Source organism: Thamnophis sirtalis, unplaced genomic scaffold (assembly GCF_051295495.1).
Source record: "Thamnophis sirtalis isolate CommonGarterSnake01/CBP01778 unplaced genomic scaffold, rThaSir2_p1.2 scaffold_2, whole genome shotgun sequence".
NCBI classification, from domain to species: Eukaryota; Metazoa; Chordata; class Lepidosauria; order Squamata; family Natricidae; genus Thamnophis; species Thamnophis sirtalis.
The window spans coordinates 32,356,333-32,380,109 of record NW_028261382.1 but is presented as its reverse complement, the minus strand read 5'-3'; the positions used below and the strand labels follow the sequence as shown (position 1 = coordinate 32,380,109).

Below are 23,777 nucleotides of genomic sequence, written 5' to 3'. Positions count from 1 at the left end.
AGAGCAACCAGGATGATTAGGGGACTGGAGGCTAAAACACACGATGAACGGTTGCAGGAACTAGGCATGGCTAGTCTAGAGAAGAGAAGGACCAGGGGAGACAGGATAGCATCTTCTAATATTTGAAGGGCTGCCACAGAGAGGAGTGGGGGGATCAAGCTATTTTCCAAAGCACCTGAAGGCCAGACAAGGAAGAGTGGATGGAAACGGATCCAGGAGAGATTCAACCTGGAAATAAGGAGGAATTTTTCTGACAGTGAGAACAATCAACAGAAGTTGCCTTCAGAAGTTGTGGGAGCTTCATCCCTGGAAACTTTCAAGAAGAGACTGGACTGCCGTCTGTCAGAAATGGTGTAGGGTCTCCTGCTTGGGCATGGGGGTTGGACTAGATGACCTACAAGATCCCTTCCAACTCTGTTAATCTGTTAAAAGGCAATTCATGGGATAATTATGGTGAGAATTTTCCAGACTCCACAGGGATGTGATAAGTAGCCCTCAACCACAACTGACACCAGAATTCCTGTTGGTAAGCAAGCCAGTTTTAAGCGAGTTCCCAAGGTTATGACAATGTTGTGCCACGGTTGCCATGCAAATCACTGCAGCGGTTAAGTGAATCACGTCGTTAAGCGAATCCGTCTTCTCCAATTGACTTTGCTCGTCAGAAGTCGGCTGCGAGGGTCGCAGACGATGCCTAGATGAGCCCAGGACGTGGCAACCACAGTAAAAACATGCTGGTTGGCCAGTCTGGATTTTCATCGTGTGTCTCTGACGGTCGTAAGTGCGAGGACGGGTCATAAATCACTTTTATCGCTTCAAAGAATGGCTAAATGGATATTTGTGAGTCGAGGGCTAATGGATAACTTGGTGGGTTTTTTTTACAGCTCCATCCCTCTCCGCGAGCTTTTGTCATTTTTGTTCTGGTTCGACTCCCGGCCAGCATTACTACAGAAGCTTTTATTTATTTTGGATGGGCAAATATGTCTCTGAATTATGACTTATAAAATTGTCTGGCTCGCAGCTCCCAGCTGTATCAGCGATTTCTCAGGAACAAGATCATTCATCTGGAAAGCGCAGCCCTTTTTGTCTTAATAGAATTGCAAATGGACTAATAGCATCTTTGGAGCAGGGAGCCTCGTGCAAGAGGCATTTTTAATCTCCGTGTGTCAAGTCCCACATTGGTCAGGGGACCAAGCGGTGCTGGAAGAGGAATGTGAGGTTTAAGACCAGGGTGGGAAGGACACGGGAGGATCAGTGGATTTTACTTTTTTTTATTATCACATTTGTTTATTTATTTGTGACCAGATGTTGTTATTTTTATAAATAACTCCAGGCAGGGAACCTACCTAATGCTTCTTTTGCCTCCTGTTTTTCCCCACAACAACAACAACCCTGTAAGGTAGGCTGGGCTAACGGAGAGTGACTGACCCAAAATCACCCAGCTGGCTTTCCTGCCTAAGGCAGGACTAGAACTCCCAATCTCCTGGTGATTGACCCAAAGTTACCCAGCCAACTTTAATGCCTAAGGCAGGACTAGAACTCCCAATCTCCTGGTGATTGACCCAAAGTTACCCAGCCAACTTTAATGCCTAAGGCAGGACTAGAACTCCCAGTCTCCTGACGATTGACCCAAAGCCACCCAGCCAACTTTAATTCCTAAGGAAGAACTAGAACTCCTAGACCCCTGGTGATTGGCCCAGAGTCACCCAGCCGACTTTAATGCCTAAGGAAGAACTAGAATTCCCAGTCTCCTGGTGATTGGCCCAGAGGCACCCAGCCGACTTTAATGCCTAAGGAAGAACTAGAACTCCCAGTCTCCTGGTGATTGGCCCAGAGTCACCCAGCCGGCTTTTATGCCTAACATGGAACTAGAATTCACTGTTCTTCAGGTGATTGCCCCAAAGTCACCCAGCTGGCATTCAGGCCTAAAGTGGGACTAGAACTCACCCCCTCCTGGTGATTGGCCCAAAGTTACCCAGCTGACTTTAATGCCTAAGGAAAGACTAGAACTTGATAACATCATCAGGGTTAGTAAGCACTCTTTATCCTCCTTACCAGCACTCTCCTTACTAGCCCTGATGACATTACCTAGTTGGGTCGTGAAACGTCTTGCAAGAAAGCCACTCAAGCTTAAGAGAGCACCGAAGACCCCACCTTTCAACCCTGAGCTAGAAATATTCTCCTTTATTCTTCTGTCCTGACCTAGGCTCCCCCCAAAAGCATGAGGCAGAGTCCTGGTCCCGATGAAATCCCTTTTATTAAACGAATGTGAATTCCTCCCATTCAGCCAAGGCCTGGCAAACAGTCTTTCAAAGGAATATTTATGACCACAGACCTTATCTAGCTTGGAAAGCAGCCATGTAAATATTTTCCCAATGCGGTGCTGTGCAAAGGAAGGCTGGCACAGAGTCTAGGATTCACAGACAGATCTTCACACTCCTGAAACGAACAAACGAATTGTTTCCTGCAAAAGCCCCCTCCCCTTTCGCTCCTCTTTTATTTCCTATGGGAGGGGCCATTCACCGTTCACCTGTGGCTTCACTCCCAAGTCGACCCTGATTTCTGAGTTGTTCTTTTCTTCTGGCAGCTCTGTGCATGCGCACACTAGGAACAGGCTCCAACTGTTCCTCTGCCTCACTGCTGCCTAGCTCTGCAGGCACCTGATCACAGCCAGACGGCCTCGGCCCCGTCTCTGCCTCCGACACAGAGCCCTTGTCCCCAGACTCCAGGACTGGCCCATGCTCCTCCCCAACCTCTTCACTGTCCGACTCTGCTACCAGCTCTGCTGGCTGCTGGCGGGCCACAACATTTTCAAAGTTCCCTAGGAGCACAAGAGAGACCCCCGATGTTGCATATCTCATTGACTCATTAAAGCCGCAGCATCTCTCGCAGGATTGCCGTGTTTCTCTCTCTCTCTCTCTCTCTCTCTCTCTCTCTCTCTCTCTCTCTCTCTCTCTCTCTCCCTCTCCCTCTCCCTCTCTCTCTCTCTCTCCCCCTCCCCCTCCCCCTCTCCCTCTCCCTCTCTCTGCAGCCATTTTTCCGAAATGGATTGGAAAACGTCACACAGCCTTAATGAATGAGGGCTTTCCAAACTCAGCCGTTAACATCTGTTTGCAACAGACTCTTCTTCTGACATTACTCTCAAGGAAAAAGACACACAGCCTAGTTACGCCCCCACGCGCACACTCACAACTCCGATAAATTGTCAATTTTCCTCAGAAAACGACGTTGCAATCGATAGAAGCAGCTCTGAACCTTTTAAGCTGCTAAGACTGTTTTGCATTCTTGGGAGATTTCCCCGACTTTTAAAGGTTACAGCCTGCTAACGTTTTGGTTAAAATTTGTTTAAAAAAAGAAAAAGAAAAAGACAAGCTTCTGTAAAAAAATATATCAGAAAAATATACATTTTCTTCTGCCGTTATCGATTAACAGATGGCTGATGTGGCTTCGGCAGAAGACACATTCGAGCTACGATGCCACCCCTATGAATTTATCCGTAAAAGTTATTTAATGGAAAGGTATGTCAGCTTACAGCTATTTGTAGGCCCGCTCTGTAAGGGGAGGTGAATAAATGAGGACCCCGTTTTCTGGGGGCAAGACAGACAGTCCTTGACTTAACAAAAGTTCGCTTAGCCACCATTCGAAGTTACCTCAGCATTGAAAAAAGTGATTTATGACCATTCTTCACACTTACGACCATTTCAGGAACCCCCGGTGGGTCATGTAATTCACTGTCATGTACTTTCAGATGCTTGAACACTGACTCACATTCACGACGGCTGTTGTGATCCCAGGCTCACGGGATCATCTTTTGCAACCTTCTGACCAGCAAAGTTGACGTGGGAAGCCAGATTCACTTAACATGCAGGGATTCACTTAACAACCCTGCCCAGAGAAGTCCTGAAACGGGGGCAAAACGCATTTGACAAACATCACACTCAGCCACATCGATTTGGGGCTCAAATCTGTGGTCATAAGCTAACTTCCCGTATGCTGACTCTGTAAACCGCTTATCTGTTGCGGCCCTTCAGCTCCCAGCGGATTGAGACAGTGAGGAGGTTGGGGAGGAAGATGGGCCAGTCCTGGAGTCTGGGGAAGGCTCTGACAAGATCTCTGTTTCGGAGGCAGAGAGGGGGCCAGAGCCGTCCGACAATTATCAGCTGCCTTCGGAGTCAGACATCAGTGAGGCAGAAGAACAGCTGGAGCCTATTCCCAATTTGCGCATGCACAGAGCTGCCAGACGAAGGGAACAGCTAAGGAACAAGGGTCGACTTGGGAGTAAGGCCACAGGTGGACAGTGAATGGCCTCTCCCATAGTGAATAAAAGAGGAGCGAAAGGGGAGTGGAGTTTGCAGGAGAGACAATTAGTTCCTTCCTGCATTCTTGCCAAATATTGCGGAGTCTGAAAGATATCGGCCTGGCCACTCTCCAAACCTGATCAAGGTTGGTAATTGTGAACTATCTTGGAAGACGGTGGGAGAGGAAGGACTTTGCGGGAGAGGAATTCACTGTCGATTAAATAAAAGGGGTTTATCAGGACGAGGACTCGGCTTTGTGCTTCTGGGGAAGTCTAGGTCAGAACATTATCCTCCGTTATTGACTCCTGAATCTCGGTTTAGTGTTGAGCTTAATCTCTCCGCGTGCAAGTCGGAGAACTCTGAAAAACGAGGGAGCTATTTTTGTCCGAGTCTCCATGAGAACTGACCAATCTTTTGCGGGTGGGGGGTGGGGGGGTTGGTATGTGCGTGCGGTTGAGAAGTAGATTTTTTTTTGCAGGCTCGCGCTCGGATTTCTTCCTTCGGCAGGATATTGGAAAACAATATTAACATTTTTTACAGAGCTGCTCTAAGCCGGTTCCCCAAGTGGGCTGCTTTTTCCCAAATCACGGATTCGTTTCCCTCAATTTGATTCCTTCCTCGCCTGGGTTCCGACGGACGCCCGTTTACTCCCTCCCTCACTGGGTAATAAGCAAAATTTCCTCTTCCCCCCTCCCCGATTGCCCTATCATCCTTCCTTGATAATTCCGCGCAGGGACGCGAGTGTTTCAAGGTTCATTATTCACCCTGCCTTTTAAAAAAATAAAAAACAAGAGGATAGAAACATCCCAGGTACGTCCCAGCTGCCAATTCTGGAGCACTTGAATCGGAGCCAGCGTAACAAACACCGCGAAGAAGACTTGATTGATGAAGGCCTTGACAAAAACCATCCTCTCCTTGTCTCTCCGTCTAATTTCCCTCTTGGGAGGCATCAGCGACGCTGTTTGTCCCTCTTCGGAACTGAATCCTCCAATTAAGCTGGCACCATTTTCCAGCCCTAATCGGATTGCGCGCGAAGGGCTGTTAATTACCCTTCCTTTCATAAACCTTTGGTGCCGTTTACAGGTGACTCCTCAACGTACGAGCCCAGCGTGTCGGGGTTCCAAGTAACAGACCCAATGCCAACAGAACCCTGCCGCCAAGGTGCTCTTCAAAAGTCCAAATTTATTGGGCATATCAGATTGGCACATCTGGTGAAAACCCGATGTTTCTGAAGGTCCCGAGGTTTTCCTCACCCAAATTAAAACTCAAAAGTACCCCCCCCTCAGTCCACATGTCCGTCACATGGCCCAACCAGATCACAATCCCAACTCCAGTTGGTTTCAGTCCATGCCTCCCCAGTGTCAGGGTTCCAAGTAAAAACCCCAATGAAGGAAGACTCTAACCGGGAGGTCTCTTCTGTTGAAGGGGGGGATGCCTGTCAGGCCTGAATTTTATTTTGGCTACAAGTCCCCAGCTTTCTCTATTCCCACCTCCCATTCCCACAGCTCCAACGCAGCCCTGAAGAGACTCCAAAATGGCTTCGGGGTTGACATAGCATTTCTCTTGACAAGTGAAACATTTGCTAAGCGAAATTTCACCCCGTTTTACGAGCTTTCTCGCCACCCTTGTTAAGGGAAGTGCCGCAGCGGTTAAGTTAGTGACACGGCTGTTAAGTGAATCAGCCTTCCCCCTTGATTTCGCCCGTTCGAAGGTCGCGAAAGATGTGATCCCCGGAAACACTGCAACAATCATAAAGACATGCCAGTTGCCAATTTTGATCATGTGACCTTGGGGATGCCTAAGGCGGGAGTAGAACTCCCCATCCCCTGGTGATTGGCCCAAAGTCACCTAGCCAGCTTTCATGCCTAAGGCAGTGCTAGAACTCCCCGTCTTCTGGTGACCGGCCTGGCCAGTCTCCCAGTTTCTAGCTTGGCGCCTTAACCACCAGACCAAACCGGCTCTCTTGCCCTTTTCGTCAGACGCTTCGGGGATTATGGGTGCTGTATTCTGACACAGATAGGGTATGCCACGGAGGAAACACGGGCAAGACTTAATGGGCGCTTCTCCTTTCCCGGTCTCTCGTTTTGCCAAGTTGCAGTCTGCAGAATTCACTCTTCTTTGTTCCAGTGCCAAATTGCTTATACGGAGTCTGGATTCGGCGGTCAGCAAATTCCCTTCCCGTCCCCCCCCCCCATCCGATCATCTGTCTGAAAGAGCCATGACAGATGAGGGTCCTCCCAGCCTCCATGAAATCCTCTTCTCTTTAAATCAAGCGGAATTCTCATCTCCGTTTGAACGTTTCGGTCCTTCAGCAGTCCGGATCAACCAATACGTCGTTCCCCCACCCACCCCGCTTTAATGGGATTGATTTTTCTAATTGCCATTAATCAGATGGATATTCTCTCAATTTTTCTCTTCCTGTCTCCACCTTCCTGTTCTATTTCAAGAAGCAGAGGTGGGTTCCTGCCGGTACGGTATGGTGCGGTTGGGCCGAATAGGTAGTAACTCCGCCGGACACGTAACTGGACCGGTTCTATCCTCGGTGGCGCCATCTTGAATTTCTCTTCTGCACATGCACAGAACAATCTTTAGTGAAAAAAATGAAATCCCCCCCCCTTTTTAATGTCGTGCACATGCGCAGACTGTTTTAAGTGCAAATGCGCACGTGCGCAAAAAATTTTTGGCAGCTGAACTGGTAATAATGGCGGCAGGAAACACACATACCCTCCCGTCAAGAAGGTGTAAATCTGCAAGTTGTGTTGAAACGAATAGATTTTTTTTAAAAAATTGCTTATTAAGGTTTGCCCACTCCCCAACATTTTTTTCCCTCCAAAATCTCAACCTGGGTGGAGCCTGCTCCTGATTTCTCATTTCTCCTTCTTTCGGTTTCTCAGCTTTACCCTTCTGAATGTGGTCATTCGAACGAGCGGGTATTTTCCTGCGATTTGTTACATGGGACTTGGCACGATGCAGAAAGTTTTGGTGGAAGTATTAAAACTGTGTTTTATCAGTTGTTCAAGGGCTTCTGGTATTTTCTGTAAAATCACTCCAAATTCTGAGATTCTATTGGAGGGGGTGGGGGAGGATTTTATGGGTCCTGAAAATCTGTACTTTCTGTAAGGGGTTACGTGATTTCAGTGTTTCAATATCTCAGGGGCAGCCACAAAGAAGAAGGAGTCAAACTATTCTCCAAAGCACTTGAATGCAGGACAAGAAGCAATAGATGGAAACTAATCAAGGAGAGAAGCAACTTAGAACTAAGGAGAAACTTCCTGACAGTGAGGACAATTAATCAGTGAGATAACTTGCCTCCAGAAGTTGTGAATGCTCCAACACTGGAAGTCTTTAAGAAGATGTTGGATATCCATTGGTCTGAAGTGGTGTAGGGTTTCCTGCCTAAGCTGGGGGTTGGACTAGAAGACCTCCGAGGCCCCTTCCAACTCTGCTCTTCTAAATCTCTTCAGAAATTTTACAGCTTGTCATTTTTAGCTCTTGTAAAGTGCAGGTCCACGTTCCTTCCAGTACAACCTTTGGCAGGGAAAAAAAAATCAAATCACATTGCAAATACTTCTATTTATGTAGCCCCGGAGTGAAGGAACGTTGGAAGTCAGGTCACATTTCGTTTAACTTAAGAATTAAGTTAAACCAACTTAAGAAGAAACTAAACAGCCACTTGTCTGAAACAGGCATAGGGTCTTCTGCTTGAGCAAGGGGTTGGACTAGAAGACCTCCAAGGCAGTGGTGGGATTCAATTTTTTTTACTATCGGTTTTGTGGGTGTGGCCTGATGGGCGTGGCATGGCAGGGGAAGGATACTGCAAAATCCCCATTTCCTCCCATTCAGCCATGACTCAGGAGGCAGAGAATAGATGGGGGCGGGGCCAGCCAGAGGTGGCATTTGCCGGTTCTCCGAACTACTCAAAATTTCCGCTATCGGTTCTCCAGAACTTCTTAGAACCTGCTGAATACCACCTCTGCCTACAAGGTCCATTCCAACTCTTATTCTCTTAACTGATCAGAACAGAAAGGAATAATAATAAGGATCTCATTCAAGAAGCTTGTTCAGTCTGCAGCAATGTAGAGTTTCCTGCCTGAGCAGGGGGTTGGACTAGAAGACCTCCAGGGTCCCTCCCAACTCTCTCCTTCTGCATCCTGTAATAAATATACTCATACAGTCATCAAACGAGGCTGCCGAAAGGGAGACAGCCTCCTATATTTTCTGCTTACCTTATGCCTTTGTTTGTCCTTGTGCTGTCTAAGAGCATAATCAAGATTTATTCAGTTCCTTCGTCCAACCACAGCTAGGAAGAGTTCCGGATGTGCGAGTTAAATGCTGGTGCTACCGAAATGTGATCCCTTGCAGCCATCCACGGAGAGAGACCTGGCACTGGGTCGAAACACGAGTGTTTAGCACACTCGGAGCCAGGAACAACAGTTTTTTTTTTTTAAAAAAAAATTGCACTCAGAAGAGGTTGGAGGAAAGGGAGCCCACAAATCTCAAATTTAAGGTTAGCTTTCATGCTAAGGTTGCAATAAGGTTGTTTTAGTGGTGAGTTCCGGCCGCTATGGCAATACCAGTAGTATTCGGGAGCAATGACCACTGTACTGGTATGATGCCTCGTTTGGCCCGCTCGCCCCTGTTCCATACCGGGCCAATTGCGCATGCGCGCAAAGCGCGAGGCACCTGTACGACCTCCGAGGTAGGTGTGGTTGAGTGTCCATGCTCACCCAGCGACACCCAGAGTCGTCTCTCGGAGGACGCATGAATTTCATAACCCGTCAATAATCAATAGAACTCAGCTCTTGGTAGCTACGTGGGCATGTCGACTGGAGCTTTTTCAAGTAGCCCTCGACTTGCTTAGTGACTTGTCGAAGTTGCGACGGTACTTAAAAAAAGGGGCACGCGCCTGTTTTTCACCTTTAGCAATTTATTTTCTTGCCGCGTCCCCATGGTCAGCATGACCCAAATTCAGACACTTAGCAACGGGCTCATATTTATGACGGTTAGGGTTAGGGTTGTTAGGGTTAGGGTCACATTTATCCCTTTTTGCGACCTCTTGACAAGCAGAGTCAAGATTCACTTAACAACCAGGTTGCTAATTTAACAAGCGCAGCGGTCCGCTTAACAACGGTGGCAATGGGCCAAAGCTCACTTAATAACTGTCTCACTGTGCAACACAAATTTTGGGTCCTGTCGTGGTTGTAAGTTAAGGGCTATATTCCAGTCTTAATTTTGGGAAAGATTGTGTTGTTCAACCCCTGCAACTATTCGCAGGAAATGATAAAGGGGTGTTGTGGCCTGCCAGTGGCCAGCTGAGCTGGAGCAGATTCGGACAGTGAGGAGGTTGGGGAGGAAGATGGGCCAGTCCTGGAGTCTGGGGAAGGCTTGGATGAGGGCTCTGTCGGAGGCAGAGAGGGGGCCAGGGCCGTCTGACAGTTCTCGGCTGCCTTCGGAGTCAGACATCAGTGAGGCAGAAGAACAGCTGGAGCCTGTTCCCAGTGTTCAGAGGTGCAGAGTTGCCAGACGAAGGGAACAGCTAAAGAACAGGGGTCGACTTGGGAGTAAAGCCACAGGGGGACGATGAATGGCCCCTCCCATAGGAAATAAAAGAGGAGCGAAAGGGGAGTGGAGTTTGCAGGAGACCACGAGTTCGCTTAATTGGTTCGTGATATCGGCCTGGCAGCTCTCCAAGCCAGATAAGGTCTGTGACCGTAAATCCTCCCTGGAAAGACTTTCCTGGATGTGGATGAACAGAATTCACAGTCAATTAATAAAAGGGTTTTTTGTCAGGACAAGGAGTTTGCTTCATGCTCTCGGGAAGCCTCGGTCAGAACACCGGCTGAATCCTGAGCAGGGACTAGAAGACCTTCAAAATCCCTTCCAACTCTGTTGTCTTGAATCGATAACGTGTGATTGGAGAACCCTCAGCCTTTCCCCTCTGTTACCAGGGATGGCTTTGCTGGGGATATTTTAATATTTAATGCCACAATTACTGTAGCCGTTTGCAATTTAATCTTTACTGCGGACCGGGGGTCTATTTCCCACGCTTTGCTGCCAGAGATTTCTTTATTATTATTATTATGATTATTGTTTGTCATCCTTATCGGAAGCAGCTGCAAACCAGCTCGGTTCGGCGCTTAGAACAATTAATTAATTAATTGAAGCAGGCCATTCTGCAATATAATTGAAAGCGTTTGGGGCATCGCCCAAACGCTGAACTTCGGGAAGGCAGCCTTAGAATTTAATGCATGCGCCAACCCAGCCAAAAAGGGGGAAAAAAAGAAGCTTGCTTTCCTATAATTTATTTATTTTTAAGTCAAATGTCACTGCGATCAGGAGTCAAGAAAGCATGAACCGGCTCCGCAGACATTACTGGAAACCCATCTAAGCGTGCAAAACATTTTCGGCCTATTGACGGAAAACTGACACTAATTCCTTCAGAGGAAGGAATTGAAAAGGAACGTATCCTATCCTGAACTCTGTGACTGGTAATGGGATTTTAAGAGAACGGGCTATTCATGGTATATTAAACAGCCGTTTTTTCCCCCTTGAAGTAAGCTGTGTTTACCGTTACCGATATATATTTTTGGCAGGGGGCTCTCACGTCACCTCTGAAAGCACAGGGGGGGAAAAAAGGAAAATTAATAAGCATTTTAACCACAGGTCGTCCTTGATTTACGACCTCAGCTGAGGCCAAAATTCCTGTTGCTAAGTGAGACAGATGTTAAGTCAGTTTTGCCCCATTTGACAATCTTTCTGCCCACCGTGGTTAAGTGAATCACTACAGTGGTGAAGAGAATTAGAAGAGAATTAGAATTAACAGAATTAGAATAGAATAGAGGAGAGGAGAAGAGTATTAGAATTAATAGAATTAGAAGAGGAGAGAATTAGAATTAATAGAATTACAATAGAATAGAAGAGAGGAGAAGAGAATTAGAGTGAATAGAATTAGAGGAAGGGTGGGGACAAGAGAAGAGATTAGAAGAGACTAGAATTAGAAGAGGAGAGAATTAGAATTAATAGAATTAATAGAATTAGAAGAGAAGAGAGGAGAATTAGAATTAATAGAATTAGAATAGAGAAGAGAAGAGAATTAAGAGTGGATAGAATTAGAGAAGAGGACAAAAGAAGAGAATTAGAATATAGAATTAGAAGAAAAGAGAAGAGAATTAGAATTAATAGAATTAGAAGAGAAGAGAATAAGAATTATTAGAATTAGAATAGAAAAGAGAAGATAGAGTGAATAGAATTAGAGGAGAGGAGAGGACAAAAGAAGATAATTAGAATTAATAGAATTAGAAAAGAGAAGAGAATTAGAAGTAATAGAATTAGAAGAGAAGAGAATTAGAATTAATAGAATTAGAAAAGAGAAAAGAAGAGAATTAGATGTAATAGAATTAGAAGAGAAGAGAACTAGAATTAATAGAATTAGAAAAGAGAAGAGAATTAGAAGTAATAGAATTAGAAGAGAAGAGAATTAGAATTAATAGAATTAGAATAGAGAGGAGAGGAGAAGAGAAGAGAAGATAATTAGAGTGAATAGAATTAGAGGAGGGGAGAAGAGAATTAAAATTAATAGAATTAGAAGAGAAGAGAAGAGAATTAATAGAATTAGAAGAGAAGAGAATTAGAATTAATAGAATTAGAGAAGAGAAGTGAATTAGAATAGTAGAATTAGGAATAGAACAGAACAGAATTATAACTGGAATTATATAAATAGAATTAGGAATAGAACAGAACAGAGCTGGAAGGGACATTAGAGGTCTTCTACTCCAGCCCCTTGCTCAAGGAGAACCTATACCATTTCAGATAAGTGACTGTGAAATCTTGGTTTCCCCATCGCGAAAAGTAATTGCCCAACTTCGGGATACTGCAACCGTCATAAATTTGAGTCACTCATCAAGCGTCTGAATTTCGATCACGTGACCACGGGGATGCTGAAACGGTCATGTGAAAAATGGTCACAAATCGCCTTTTTTGACGCCGTTGTAACTTTGGACCGTCAGTAAGCAAATGGTTGAAAGTCAAGGCTATTTATCTTATCCCTCCGAGCTATAAAGAGTTGAAAGTCAATGTTTTTCTTTCGGTTTTCCCCTCCTTTTCCCGACCCTCCCTTCTCTTCTTTTTCCTCCCCTCCTTTTCTCAGCATTTCTTTTGCTGCATTTTAGATCTTGATAAACTTTTTAAAAGCCAAAAGAATCTCCAAATATATGTGCGTGTGTATGTGTGTTCAGAGAAATCAGTGTTATTTTTCTGCCTTTAACACAACACTGTGAAGGACTTTGCGATCCCCAGGGCTGCTTTCGTGATGCTGTTGTTGAGTCAGATTTGACTCTGTTTTCCACTGTTTGGGAATAAATTAGGGAGGTTCTTAAACTTTGGCTGTTCAAATCCTACAGAGGAAAAAATCTACCCAACTAATGATTTACCTCTGAGCCAATTAAGGTAGGTTACCTTTGCAAGGGTCAGTATCTCGGTTTAACATCCCGCATAATATTTTCTCTCTAACCTAAATGTCCTCCCAATCCTTGTTTGATGTTCTCAAGCGTTCTTCTTTTCCTCTTCAACCTATTTTACAAGAGCAACAACATCAAACGTCTTTTTCTTCTTCTCCAGAATGGAACGCATTTGAAATGCAGGTCGTTGTGGCATATTTAATTGTGAAGCTGACTGTACAGTTAGGCCAACTTTTTCAGTTCTTATCCTTGTTACATGCTGGCTGAAGATGATTTAGTAAGACCACACCAGTGGTGGGTTTCAAATAATTTTGGAACCTCTTCTGTAGGTGTGGCCTACTTTCCGGGTCCACTAGTGGAACCTCTTCTAACCAGTTTGGTAGATTTGACGAACTGGTTCTACCGAATAGGTGCGAACTGGTAGGAACCCACCTCTGGACCACACCTAGAGTATTGCATTTAGTTTTGGTCACCACACTATTAAAAAAAGACATTGGGACTCTAGAAAGTGTGCAGAGAAGAGCAGCAAAGATGCTAGGGGACTGGAGGCCAAAACATACGATGAACGGTTGCAGGAACTGGGCATGTCTAGTTTAATGAAAAGAAGGGGTTGGACTAGAAGACCTCTAAGGTCCAGTCCATCTCTGTTATTCTGTAATTCTATAAACTCTTTGAAACCGCTTGGAACTTTTTTTTTGGGGGGGGGGCAGAGAAGTAGCACTGAAATGCTGTTTAGAAACCTCAATGAACTTAATTGAGCATATTTGACCACAAATATATAGGGTTTTCCTTTTAAGATTCTAGTGTTCTCTTGTTTGGGGGGATAGAATAGATTTGGAGGTGACAAATAATTACAAACATTCTTTTGGCCCATGCAGTACAATTGGCCACATATAGAGGAGAGAAGAGAAGATAGTAGAATAAGGGATAGCATAGAATAGAATGAGAATGGAATGGAATGGAATAGAATAGAATAAGGGATAGAGTAGAATAGAATGAGAATGGAATAGAATAGGATAGAATAAGGAATAGAGTAGAATAGAATGAGAATAGAATAGAATAGAATAGAATAAGGGATAGAGTAGAATAGAATGAGAATAGAATAGAATAAGGAATAGAGTAGAATAGAATGAGAATAGAATAGAATAAGGGATAGAGTAGAATAGAATAGAATAGAATAGAATGAGAATAGAATAGAATAAGGGATAGAGTAGAATAGAATGAGAATAGAATAGAATAAGGGATAGAGTAGAATAGAATGAGAATAGAATAGAATGAGAATAGAATAAGGGATAGAATAGAGTATAGTGGAATGGAATGGAATAACAGAGTTGGAAGGGACCTTGGAGGTCTTCTAGTCCAACCCCCTGATTAGGCAGGAAGCCCTGCACCACTTCAGGCAAATGTATTTAGGAAGCTACACCAAAATACGTGCTTTTGAATCACCACGTGTTTCTGTCAAAGATCCTGGTTGCGTTCCAAGTCACACCACGCTCCGTGCCACTTTTTAACATTTTTGTTGTTGTTTTAATTAACAAATTAAATTTTTTTTAAAAAAAAAAATTGCTGGACAGGGCCAGGAGGAGCGACTCGGGTTTTCCCACCTCAACATTTGCCTTTTTCTTTTTCGTCGTCTTCTTCTTTACCTTTCTGAAAAATAAAAATAAGAAAAAAAAAAGATTTGAGTTTATATCATAGTGGGGTGTTTTGGGGGGGCAGAGGAGAAGGGCGGCTGAGTTTCGTGCGCGGCGTTTTAAAATGAACAGCCTGTATCTTACAAACTGCGTGGGAGGAAATGTGCTTTCTACGGCGCCTGGACTGCTAAACATAACGCTAACACAAGATCGCTGGATGAAATCCAGTTTTGAAGGCAGGTCAGGCTGGAGAACGAAGCCATCTGTCCAGCGTGAAAAACTCAAAACCGCCAGCGCAAGGGAAGGTGTTGGGTTGCCTGCAGTTCAGTTTAGGGGCGCAGAGGCTGCTGTCTTGTGTGCGGGGTTCACACGCTTCCCCTCCTCCCTGGGGAATGCAGAAATGGCTTGGTGACACCCCCCCACACCCCCGCGTGGAATACTGCACCCAGCGATGGTCGCCATGATATACAAAAGGTTGTTGAGGCTGTAGAAAGAGTGGAGAGAAGAGCAACAAAGAGGATGAGGGGCTAAAGCATGTGAAGAATGGTTGTGGGAATTGAGCAGGGGGTTGGACTAGAAGACCTCCAAGGTCCCTTCCAATTTTGTTATTCTATTTCTATCCTATCCTATTCTATATTCCCTTCTCTTTTATATTCTATTCTATTTTTATTCTCTTCTCTTATTCTCTTCTATAGTCTATTCTCTTATATAGTCTATTCTATATTCTATTTTCTCTTATTCTCTTCTACTCTATTCTATAATATTCTATTCTATATTCTATTCTATTTTCTATTCTATTCCATATTCTCTTATTCTACTCTACCCGACTCTACTCTATTCTAAATATTATATTATATTTTCTATTCTATTCCATATTCTCTTCTCTTACTCTGTTCTACTCTATTCTATTCTACTTTACTCTACTCTGTTCTATTCTATAATATTCTATTCTATATTCTATTCTATTTTCTATTCTATTCCATATTCTCTTATTCTACTCTACTTTACCCTACTCTATTCTAAATTCTATATTCTAATTTCTTCTTTATTCCATATTCTCTTATTCTATTCTACTCTAATCTATTCTACTCTACTCTAATCTACTCTACTTTACTCCACTCTATTCTACTCTACTCTATTCTATTCTATAATATTCTATTCTATATTCTATTCTATTTTTATTCTATTCCATATTCTCTTCTCTTATTCTCTTCTCTCTTCTAGTATTGTATTGTATTGTATTTTGTTGTGTTGTGTTCTGTTCTGTTCCGTTCCGTCCTGTCCCGTCCCATCCCATTCCACATTCTCTTTTCTTCTATTCCATTTCTAACTTTCTTTTATGTGTAATGCAAATTGTTGAGTCGCTGCGGTCCCTAATGTGTTGCATTGTTCTTGTAGCTACGTAGATGACGTGATCAATCGCATTGACCGAATGTTTCCGGAGATGTCTATTCATCTGTCTCGGCCCAACGGGACTTCTGCCATGTTGCTGGTGAGTTAAAACTTCCTTGTTGTTGTTAATATTGTTATTGTCCTGCTGTTGTTGTTTATAAACCTTAGCAGACTAGTGGCGTTATTGAAAATATTGCTTCAAATGTGCGGGGCAGCATATGCATTGCTGAGAAATAATATTTCTGACGCACGTCGCAAATGCATCAGAATAATATATGGCATTTATCTAAACTCATAACAGAATAACAGAGTTGGAACTAGGTTATCTAGTCCAACCCCCCTGCTTAGGAGACCCTACACCATTTCTGACAGATGGCAGTCCAGTCTCTTCTTGAAAGCTTCCAGGGATGAAGTTCCTACAACTTCCGAAGGCAACTTCTGTTCCATCGGTTTTATTTATTTATTTATTGAATTTATTTGCCACCCATCTCATTGTGGAGCTACTCTGGCTGGCTTATAACAATGGAATGGATGGATGGATGGATGGATGGATGGATGGATAGATAGATTAGATAGATAGATAGATAGATAGATAGATAGATAGATAGATAGATAGATAGATAGATAGATAGATGATAGATAGATGATAGACAGATGATAGACAGATGGTAGATAGATAGATAGATAGATAGAGGATAGATAGATGGTAGATACATGATAGGTAGGTAGGTAGGTAGGTAGGTAGGTAGGTAGGTAGATAGATGATAGATAGATAGATAGATAGATAGATAGAGGATAGATTGATTGATAGATGATAGATAGATAGTTAGATAGATAGATAGATAGATAGATAGATGATAGATAATGATAGATAATGATAGATAGATAGATACAGTAGATGATAGATAGGTAGGTAGGTAGGTAGATAGATATATAGATATAGAAATAGATAGATATAGATAACTATTACAGGTATTCCTTGACTTAGGATGACAATTGAGACCCAAAATTTCTGTGGGGTAAGCAAGACATTTGTTAAGTGATTTTCGCTCCGTTTTACAACCTTTCCTGACACCGTTGTTCAGTGGATCCCTGCAGCTGTTGAGTTAGTAAGGCAGTCGTTAAGGGAACCTGGATTCCCCAACAGCTTTGCTTGTCGGAAGGCTGGAAAAGGGAGTCCCGTAATCCAAAGGCCGTGTAACCGTCATAAGTATGAGTCAGTTGCTAAGCCTTTGGATTTTGATCACACGACTACCCCGGGGATGGTGCAATTTCCATACGTGTGAAAAATGGTCATAGTGGTCACTTTTTTCATTGCCCTTGCATCTTTCAATGGTCATTAAACAAACTGTTGTAAGCCGAGGACTAAGTTATGGAAAGAAATGGAATAATAAAAACAATGCTTAATAAAACAAAAATGCCTATAAATGCCTACTTAGGTCTATTTATTTTCAAGGCAGTTTCCAGGAATGTTTGCAATGGGCGGGCAGGAGTTGTCTAGACAGCCTTAAACTGCATTTTTTTCCCTCTCTTCAATAGATGTGAAAAAAGCTGAAAATTTACAGTAATTCTCACGTTTCCCAAATCTCATTGATGCAAAGATTTCTCTGGGTGGCCAGTTTTAAAAACAAAAGAGATTTATTTCTTTATTTTCCTTTCTCAAGAAAACCATTGGCAGGATACTGTCAGTGAGAGTTACATCATAGATTTGGAAATGGGTGCAAGAAATTACAGGGGAACAGATAAAATACAAACCCGAAAATCTTTCTGCTGGAAATAATCAAAGGGAAATATACAAAGAAAATTAAGTACATATTAACACATCTGCTAACTGCAGCTAGAATAGCATTTGCCCAATGCTGGAAACAAAATAATACCCCCTAGGACGAATTAGTGATTAAAAAAAACCTTTGGATTGTGCAGAGATGGACAAATTAACACTGAAATTAAAAGATAAAGACGAGTCAGAATATTATGAAATTTGGAACAATTGGTACAAATGGCTGCCAAACAAGAATAAAATTAATTAAGCCGAAAAACAATATATATAAATATATATAGAACTGTGTATAAAGGTGTGTAAATATAGAAGCAAAATATTATATACATATACGTGTATGATGACATAACAATGTTGATATAATGACTATAAGGTGTTGTAGAAGGGGAAAAATAATAATTAAAAAAATCTGCTAAAAAGAGTTACATCATAGAAATCTATTCTAGTTTGAAGAAACCTTTAGATAAGAAATAATCTGCAGTAACTTTTGTCGTCTGTATTGATATACGTCTCTTGTAGACCCAGAGGTAGGTTGGAAAACAGTACAGTTTGTACATATTTTTGTGTATTAGTTTAATTTATTAGTTTATAATCTATTTACTATATCTATCTACCTACCTATCTACCTACCTACCTACCTAATTACCTACCTACCCCTTCCTTCCTTCTTTCTTTCATCTGTTGTCTGCTGTCTGTCTATCCATCTTATCCATCCATCCACATCTATCTATTTATCTATCATCTCTCTTATCTCTCTAGCTATCTATCTCTAATCTCATCTATCTATCTATCTATCTATCTATCTATCTATCTATCTATCTATCTATCTATCTATCTATCTGTTATCTCTCTTATCTCTCTAGCTATCTCTCTAGCTATCTCTATCTCTCTCTAATCTCATCTACCTACCTACCTACCTACCTACCTACCTACCTACCTACCTACCTACCTACCTCTATCTCTAATCTATATCTATCTATCTCTATCTATCTACCTACCCACCTACCTATTCTTTCTATATATACCGTATTTCCCCAAGAATAAGACAGGGTCTTATTTTCTTTTGACCTCCTGAAATAAGCACTTGGCCTTATTTTCGGGGAGGTCTTATTATTTTTGAGGTGCAGGAGGCGGCTGCTTCTGTGTTGCAATATTTTCGGGGAGGTCTTATTTTGGGGGAGGGCTTATTTTAGTGCATGTGCTCAAACGCCCCATTGGGCTTATTATTTGAGGAGTCTTATTTTCAGGGAAACAGGATATATATATATGTATATGTATATGTATATGTATATATATCTATATCTATATCTATATCTATATCTATATCTATATCTATATCTATATCTATATCTATCTATCTATCCTAAAAGGCTGTATATATATATGTATGTTCCAGCATAATTCTGGAACGCCTCAAGCAATTTCAACCAAACTTGGTACACGGATGACTTACCCTCTGGAAACAAATACTGGGGGGAAGACACGCCAGGGTGTGTTTCTGTGTCTGTGTGTTCCAGCATAACTCTGGAACGCCTGGGCTGTTAAGGAGAGTGTGGCATCCTAGAGCGGCAATGGTTTGTGATGTCCGTTCCTTCGCAGCTTCCTCTGGGAAGCCAGCCATGACGTTCGCCCTCCAGTGGACCAATGGGGAAGTGCCTGATGGGTTTGGGGCAAAGTGCCAAGATTGTAGACAGGGCGGGGAATAGGAGAGCGTGGGAGGTGGAAGGGAGAGGGCAGGGATGATGGGTATGGGAGTAGGAGGAAGAAAGGCCCCTCTCAATGACTCCCTGTCAAACGAATGCCTCAACATCTATAAATACTCAGGCAATGCCAGGTAATCAACTAGTATAAAATACAAAACAAAAGAAGAAAAGAAAAGAAGGGAGAAAAAGGGAAAGGGAAAGGGAAAAGGGGAAAGAAAAAAGATAAAAAGAAAGAAAAGGCATTGATTCCCATCTCCTTTTGGTACAGTGGAATAAGATAATAGTATCAAATCCTCCCTCCCTCCCTCCCTTCCTTCTTTCCTCTTTCTTTTCTTTCTTTCTTCTTTCTTTTCTTAATTTCTTTCTTCCTTCCTTCCTTCTTTCTTTCTCTTCTCAATTTCCTTCCTGTTTCTTTCTCTCCTTTCTTCTTTCTTTCTCTTCTTAATTTCTTTCCTTCCTTCCTTCCTCTCTCTCTTTCTTTTCAGTGACACTAGGCAGCTTACAAAAAATAAAGAGTTGAAGTTTTTGGAAAGCGAGTCGTCTCCAAACCATCAACATCTGGGGTTCAAACCTTATACGAATCGTGTGACCTCTGAATTCACCTTGAAATGTTGATCTGCTTGAAATGGTCAGAGATCACCCCGAAGCATTCTCCCCCCCCCCCTTCTAAATTCTGCTTGGGCATCTCTTCTGCCCTTGCTCTGCTTTCTCTCCCGTCCTTGGATTTCATTCCCGGTTAATTATGTATTTTGCTTTGTCTTTTATTTATAAGATACTGTTTATCGAAGGGGAGCATATAAATACCTTAAGTTAAACCAAATGTGACCTGACTTCCAACGTTTCCTTCACTCCGGGGATACATAAATAGAGGAATTTGCAATGTGATTTGGTTTTCCTCTCCCCCCCCCCCCGCCGCCGCCAAAGGTTGTACTGGAAGGAACGCAAACCTGCACTTTGCAAGAGCTAAAAATTTCTGAAGAGATTTAGAATAACAGAGTTGGAAGGGGCCTCGGAGGTCTTCTAGTCCAACCCCCTGCTTAGGCAGGAAACCCTACACCACTTCAGACCAATGGATATCCAACATCTTCTTAAAAACCTCCAGTGTTGGAGCATTCACAACTTCTGGAGGCAAGTTGTTCCACCGATTAATTGTTCTCACTGTCAGGAAATTTCTCTTCAGTTCTAAGTTGCTTCTCTCCTTGATTAGTTTCCACCCATTGCTTCTTGTCCTGCCTTTGGGTTCTTTGGAGAATAGCTTGACTCCCTCTTCTTTGGGGCAGCCCCTGAGATATCGGAAGGCTGATACCCTGTCTACCCTAGTCCTTCTTTTCATCATATCCAGTTCCTGCAACCATTCTTCATATGTTTTAGCCTCCAGTCCCCTAATCGTCTTTATTGCTCTTTTCTGCACTCTTTCTAGAGTCCCCACATCTTTTTTACATCGTGGCGACCAAAACTGGTCTCAGAAGAGTTTCACCCCACTCAGGAACCTACCACAAATTGAAAACTGCATTTTCTATAGCTGCCTATTAACCTCTTCGTTCCTGAAAAAATTGCTGAATCACCACTCACTGTGCAATACGATGTACAATCCGTTTAGTGACCATTTGAAATTACCCTGACACTGAAAATAAAGGACTGTTCTTCACGCTTACGACTATGACAGCAGCCCCGTGGTCACATGGTTAAAATGCAGGAACTTGGCAACTGGCATGTCTTTATGACGGAGTCGAAGGGAAGGGAAAAAGGGAAGGAAAGGAAGATTCACTTAACCATTGTGTTACTAACCTAACAATTGCAGTGATTCACTTAACAACTGTGGCAAGAAAGGTCATAAAATGGGGCTGAACTTACTGCAAGAGTCATAAGTGTGAGGCTTGGTTGTAAGTCACTTTTCCCAGTGCTGTTTTAACTTCAAACAGTCACTAAACGAATGATTTTAAGTCAAGGACTATCTGGAATTGTGACAGTTGCTGTAAAAGTATCTGATGGGGTGTAGAGAGCCAATTTGGGCTAGCATTAAGCACCAGACTAGGAAGCAGGAGACTGGTTGACTTTGGGCCAATAAGCAGGAGACTGGGAGTTCTAGTTCCACCTTAGGCCTTAAAGTCAACTGGGTGACTTTGGGCCAATCACCAGGAGACTGGGAGTTCTAGTTGCACCTTAGGCCTTAAAATCAACTGGGTGACTTTGGGCCAATCACCAGGAGACTGGGAATTCTAGTCCCACTTTAGGGCTGAAAGTCAACTGGGTAACTTTGGGCCAATCACCAGGAGACTGGGAATTCTAGTCCCACCTTAGGGCTGAAAGTCAACTGGGTGACTTTGGGCCAATCACCAGGAAACGGTGAATTCTAGTCCCGCCTTAGGCATGAAAGCCACCTGGTTGACTTTGCGCCAATCACCAGGAGACTGGGAGTTCTAGTTCCACCTTAGGCATAAAGTCGACTGGGTGACTTTGGGCCAATCACCAGGAGACTGGGAGTTCTAGTTGCATCTTAGGCCTTAAAATCAACTGGGTGACTTTGGGCCAATCACCAGGAGACTGGGAATTCTAGTCCCAATTTAGGGCTGAAAGTCAACTGGGTAATTTTGGGCCAATCACCAGGAAACTGGGAATTCTAGTCCTGCCTTAGGGCTGAAAGTCAACTGGGTGACCTTGGGACAATCCCTGGAAACGGTGAATTCTAGTCCCGCCTTAGGCATGAAAGCCACCTGGTTGACTTTGCGCCAATCACCAGGAGACTGGGAGTTCTAGTCCCAATTTAGGGCTGAAAGTCAACTGGGTGACTTTGGGACAATCACCAGGAAACTGGCCAGTCCCTCTTTCTCAGTCCAACCCACATCACAGGGGTTGTTGTGGGGTAAATAGGTGGAAGAGGGTACGTCGGATACGTTTGCCACTGTGAGTTGCTTATCTTTTTTTTTTTAAAAAGAACAAAAGCAGCACACAAATAACTAAAATAAAATTTGCCAGCTTGCCTTCCTGCCGGGACGTATCTGCAGCCGATTGCCAAGGGGTGGAAGGGGGAGGAGTGGCCACGTGAGAACTCATCACCTGTTTTTTAATATCAAGGAAAATCACTCCGAGCTCTTGATTGATGTTGACTTTCCAGCAGGCAATTAAGCCAGATTAATGAAAGGTAAATTCCAGCCTCTCCATAATATTTTCCCGCCCCACCCCAACACCCCCTTGAAAAAAGGGAAGAAAGAAACCCCTTGTAGAAGAGCCTAATTAGCATGTTTGTTTGTTTAGACGCTAATGGCTTAATTGCAGCCTATCCTGCTATTTACAAATAGGCTTCATTAGAAGAGAGAAGGGGGTCTTGATAAAACGGATAGTGTTAAGGCTGGTAGCAGGGACTGAGGAAGGAGGAGGGAGAACGATTAGAGAAATAACTCGGAAGAAAGAGGCTAGTTTTTATCTCCGCTGTTTGATTGCACAAATAGGATTTTCAGCCAATTAAGAGGACATAGCAGAAAAGGAGGGGGGGAAAATGAACAAAAATTGGCAGCTCAGATGCTTTTGCAAGATTTAGAATGGAATAACAGAGTTGGAAGGGACCTTGGAGGTCTTCTAGTCCAACCCCCTGCCTAGGCAGGAACCCTACACCACTTCAGACCAATGGATATCCAACATCTTCTTAAAAACGTCCAGGGTTGGAGCATTCACAACTTCTGGAGGCAAGTTGTTCCACCGATTAATTGTTCACACTGTCAGGAAATTTCTCCTTAGTTCTAAGTTGCTTCTCTCCTTGATTAGTTTCCACCCATTGCTTCTTGGTCTACACTCAGGTGCCTTGGAGAATAGTTTGACTCCCTCTTCTTTGTGGCAGCTCCTGAGATATTGGAACACTGCTATCATGTCTCCCCTAGTTCTTCTTTTCATTAAACTAGCCATGCCCAGTTCCTGCAACCGTTCTTCATATGTTTTAGCCTCCAGTCCCCTAATCATCTTTGTTGCTCTTTTCTGCCCTCTTTCTAGAGTCTCAACATCCTTTTTACATTGTGGCGACCAAAACTGGATGCCGTATTCCAAGTGTGTCCTTACCAAGGCCTTATAAAGTGATATTAAGCAAGGAACACGTTTCTTAAGTGACTTTGGCTTCTTGTTAAATGTAGTCGTACTAGTCGTTCCTGACTCTAGGGGACAGTGCTCATCTCTGTTTCAAAGCCGAAGAGCCAACATTGTCCGAAGACGTCTCTGGTCATGTGGCCGGCATGACTCAACGCTTGTTCCCTTCCCACCAAAGGTGGTCCCTATTTTTCTACTTGCATTTTTTACGTGCTTTCGAGCTGCTAGGTTGGCAGAAGCTGGGACAAGTCACGGGAGCTCACTCCATTACGCGGCGCTAGGGATTCGAACCGCCGAAGTGCTGACCTTTCTGATCAACAAGCTCAGCGTCTCAGCCACTGAGCCACTGCGTCCCATTTTACATTGATTTACATTGATTTACCCTCCCGTTAATCAAATATCTTTAATTCAACAACTTTCAGCTATTGGAAAAACCAGCCATC

At 43.3% G+C, this 23,777-nt stretch overlaps 1 protein-coding gene across 2 annotated transcripts in view; it reads left to right on the top strand.

Annotated features, from left to right (window-relative positions):
• The window catches only part of LOC148048567 (mediator of RNA polymerase II transcription subunit 27), a 105,049-nt gene that overhangs the window by 49,996 nt on the left and 31,276 nt on the right, over window positions 1-23,777 (top strand). For both annotated transcript variants that reach the window (XM_087704665.1, XM_087704664.1), the window contains exon 4: window positions 15,784-15,877. In XM_087704665.1, coding sequence (XP_087560791.1) covers window positions 15,784-15,877 — 94 coding nt within the window. The remainder of the gene's footprint in view (window positions 1-15,783; window positions 15,878-23,777) is intronic.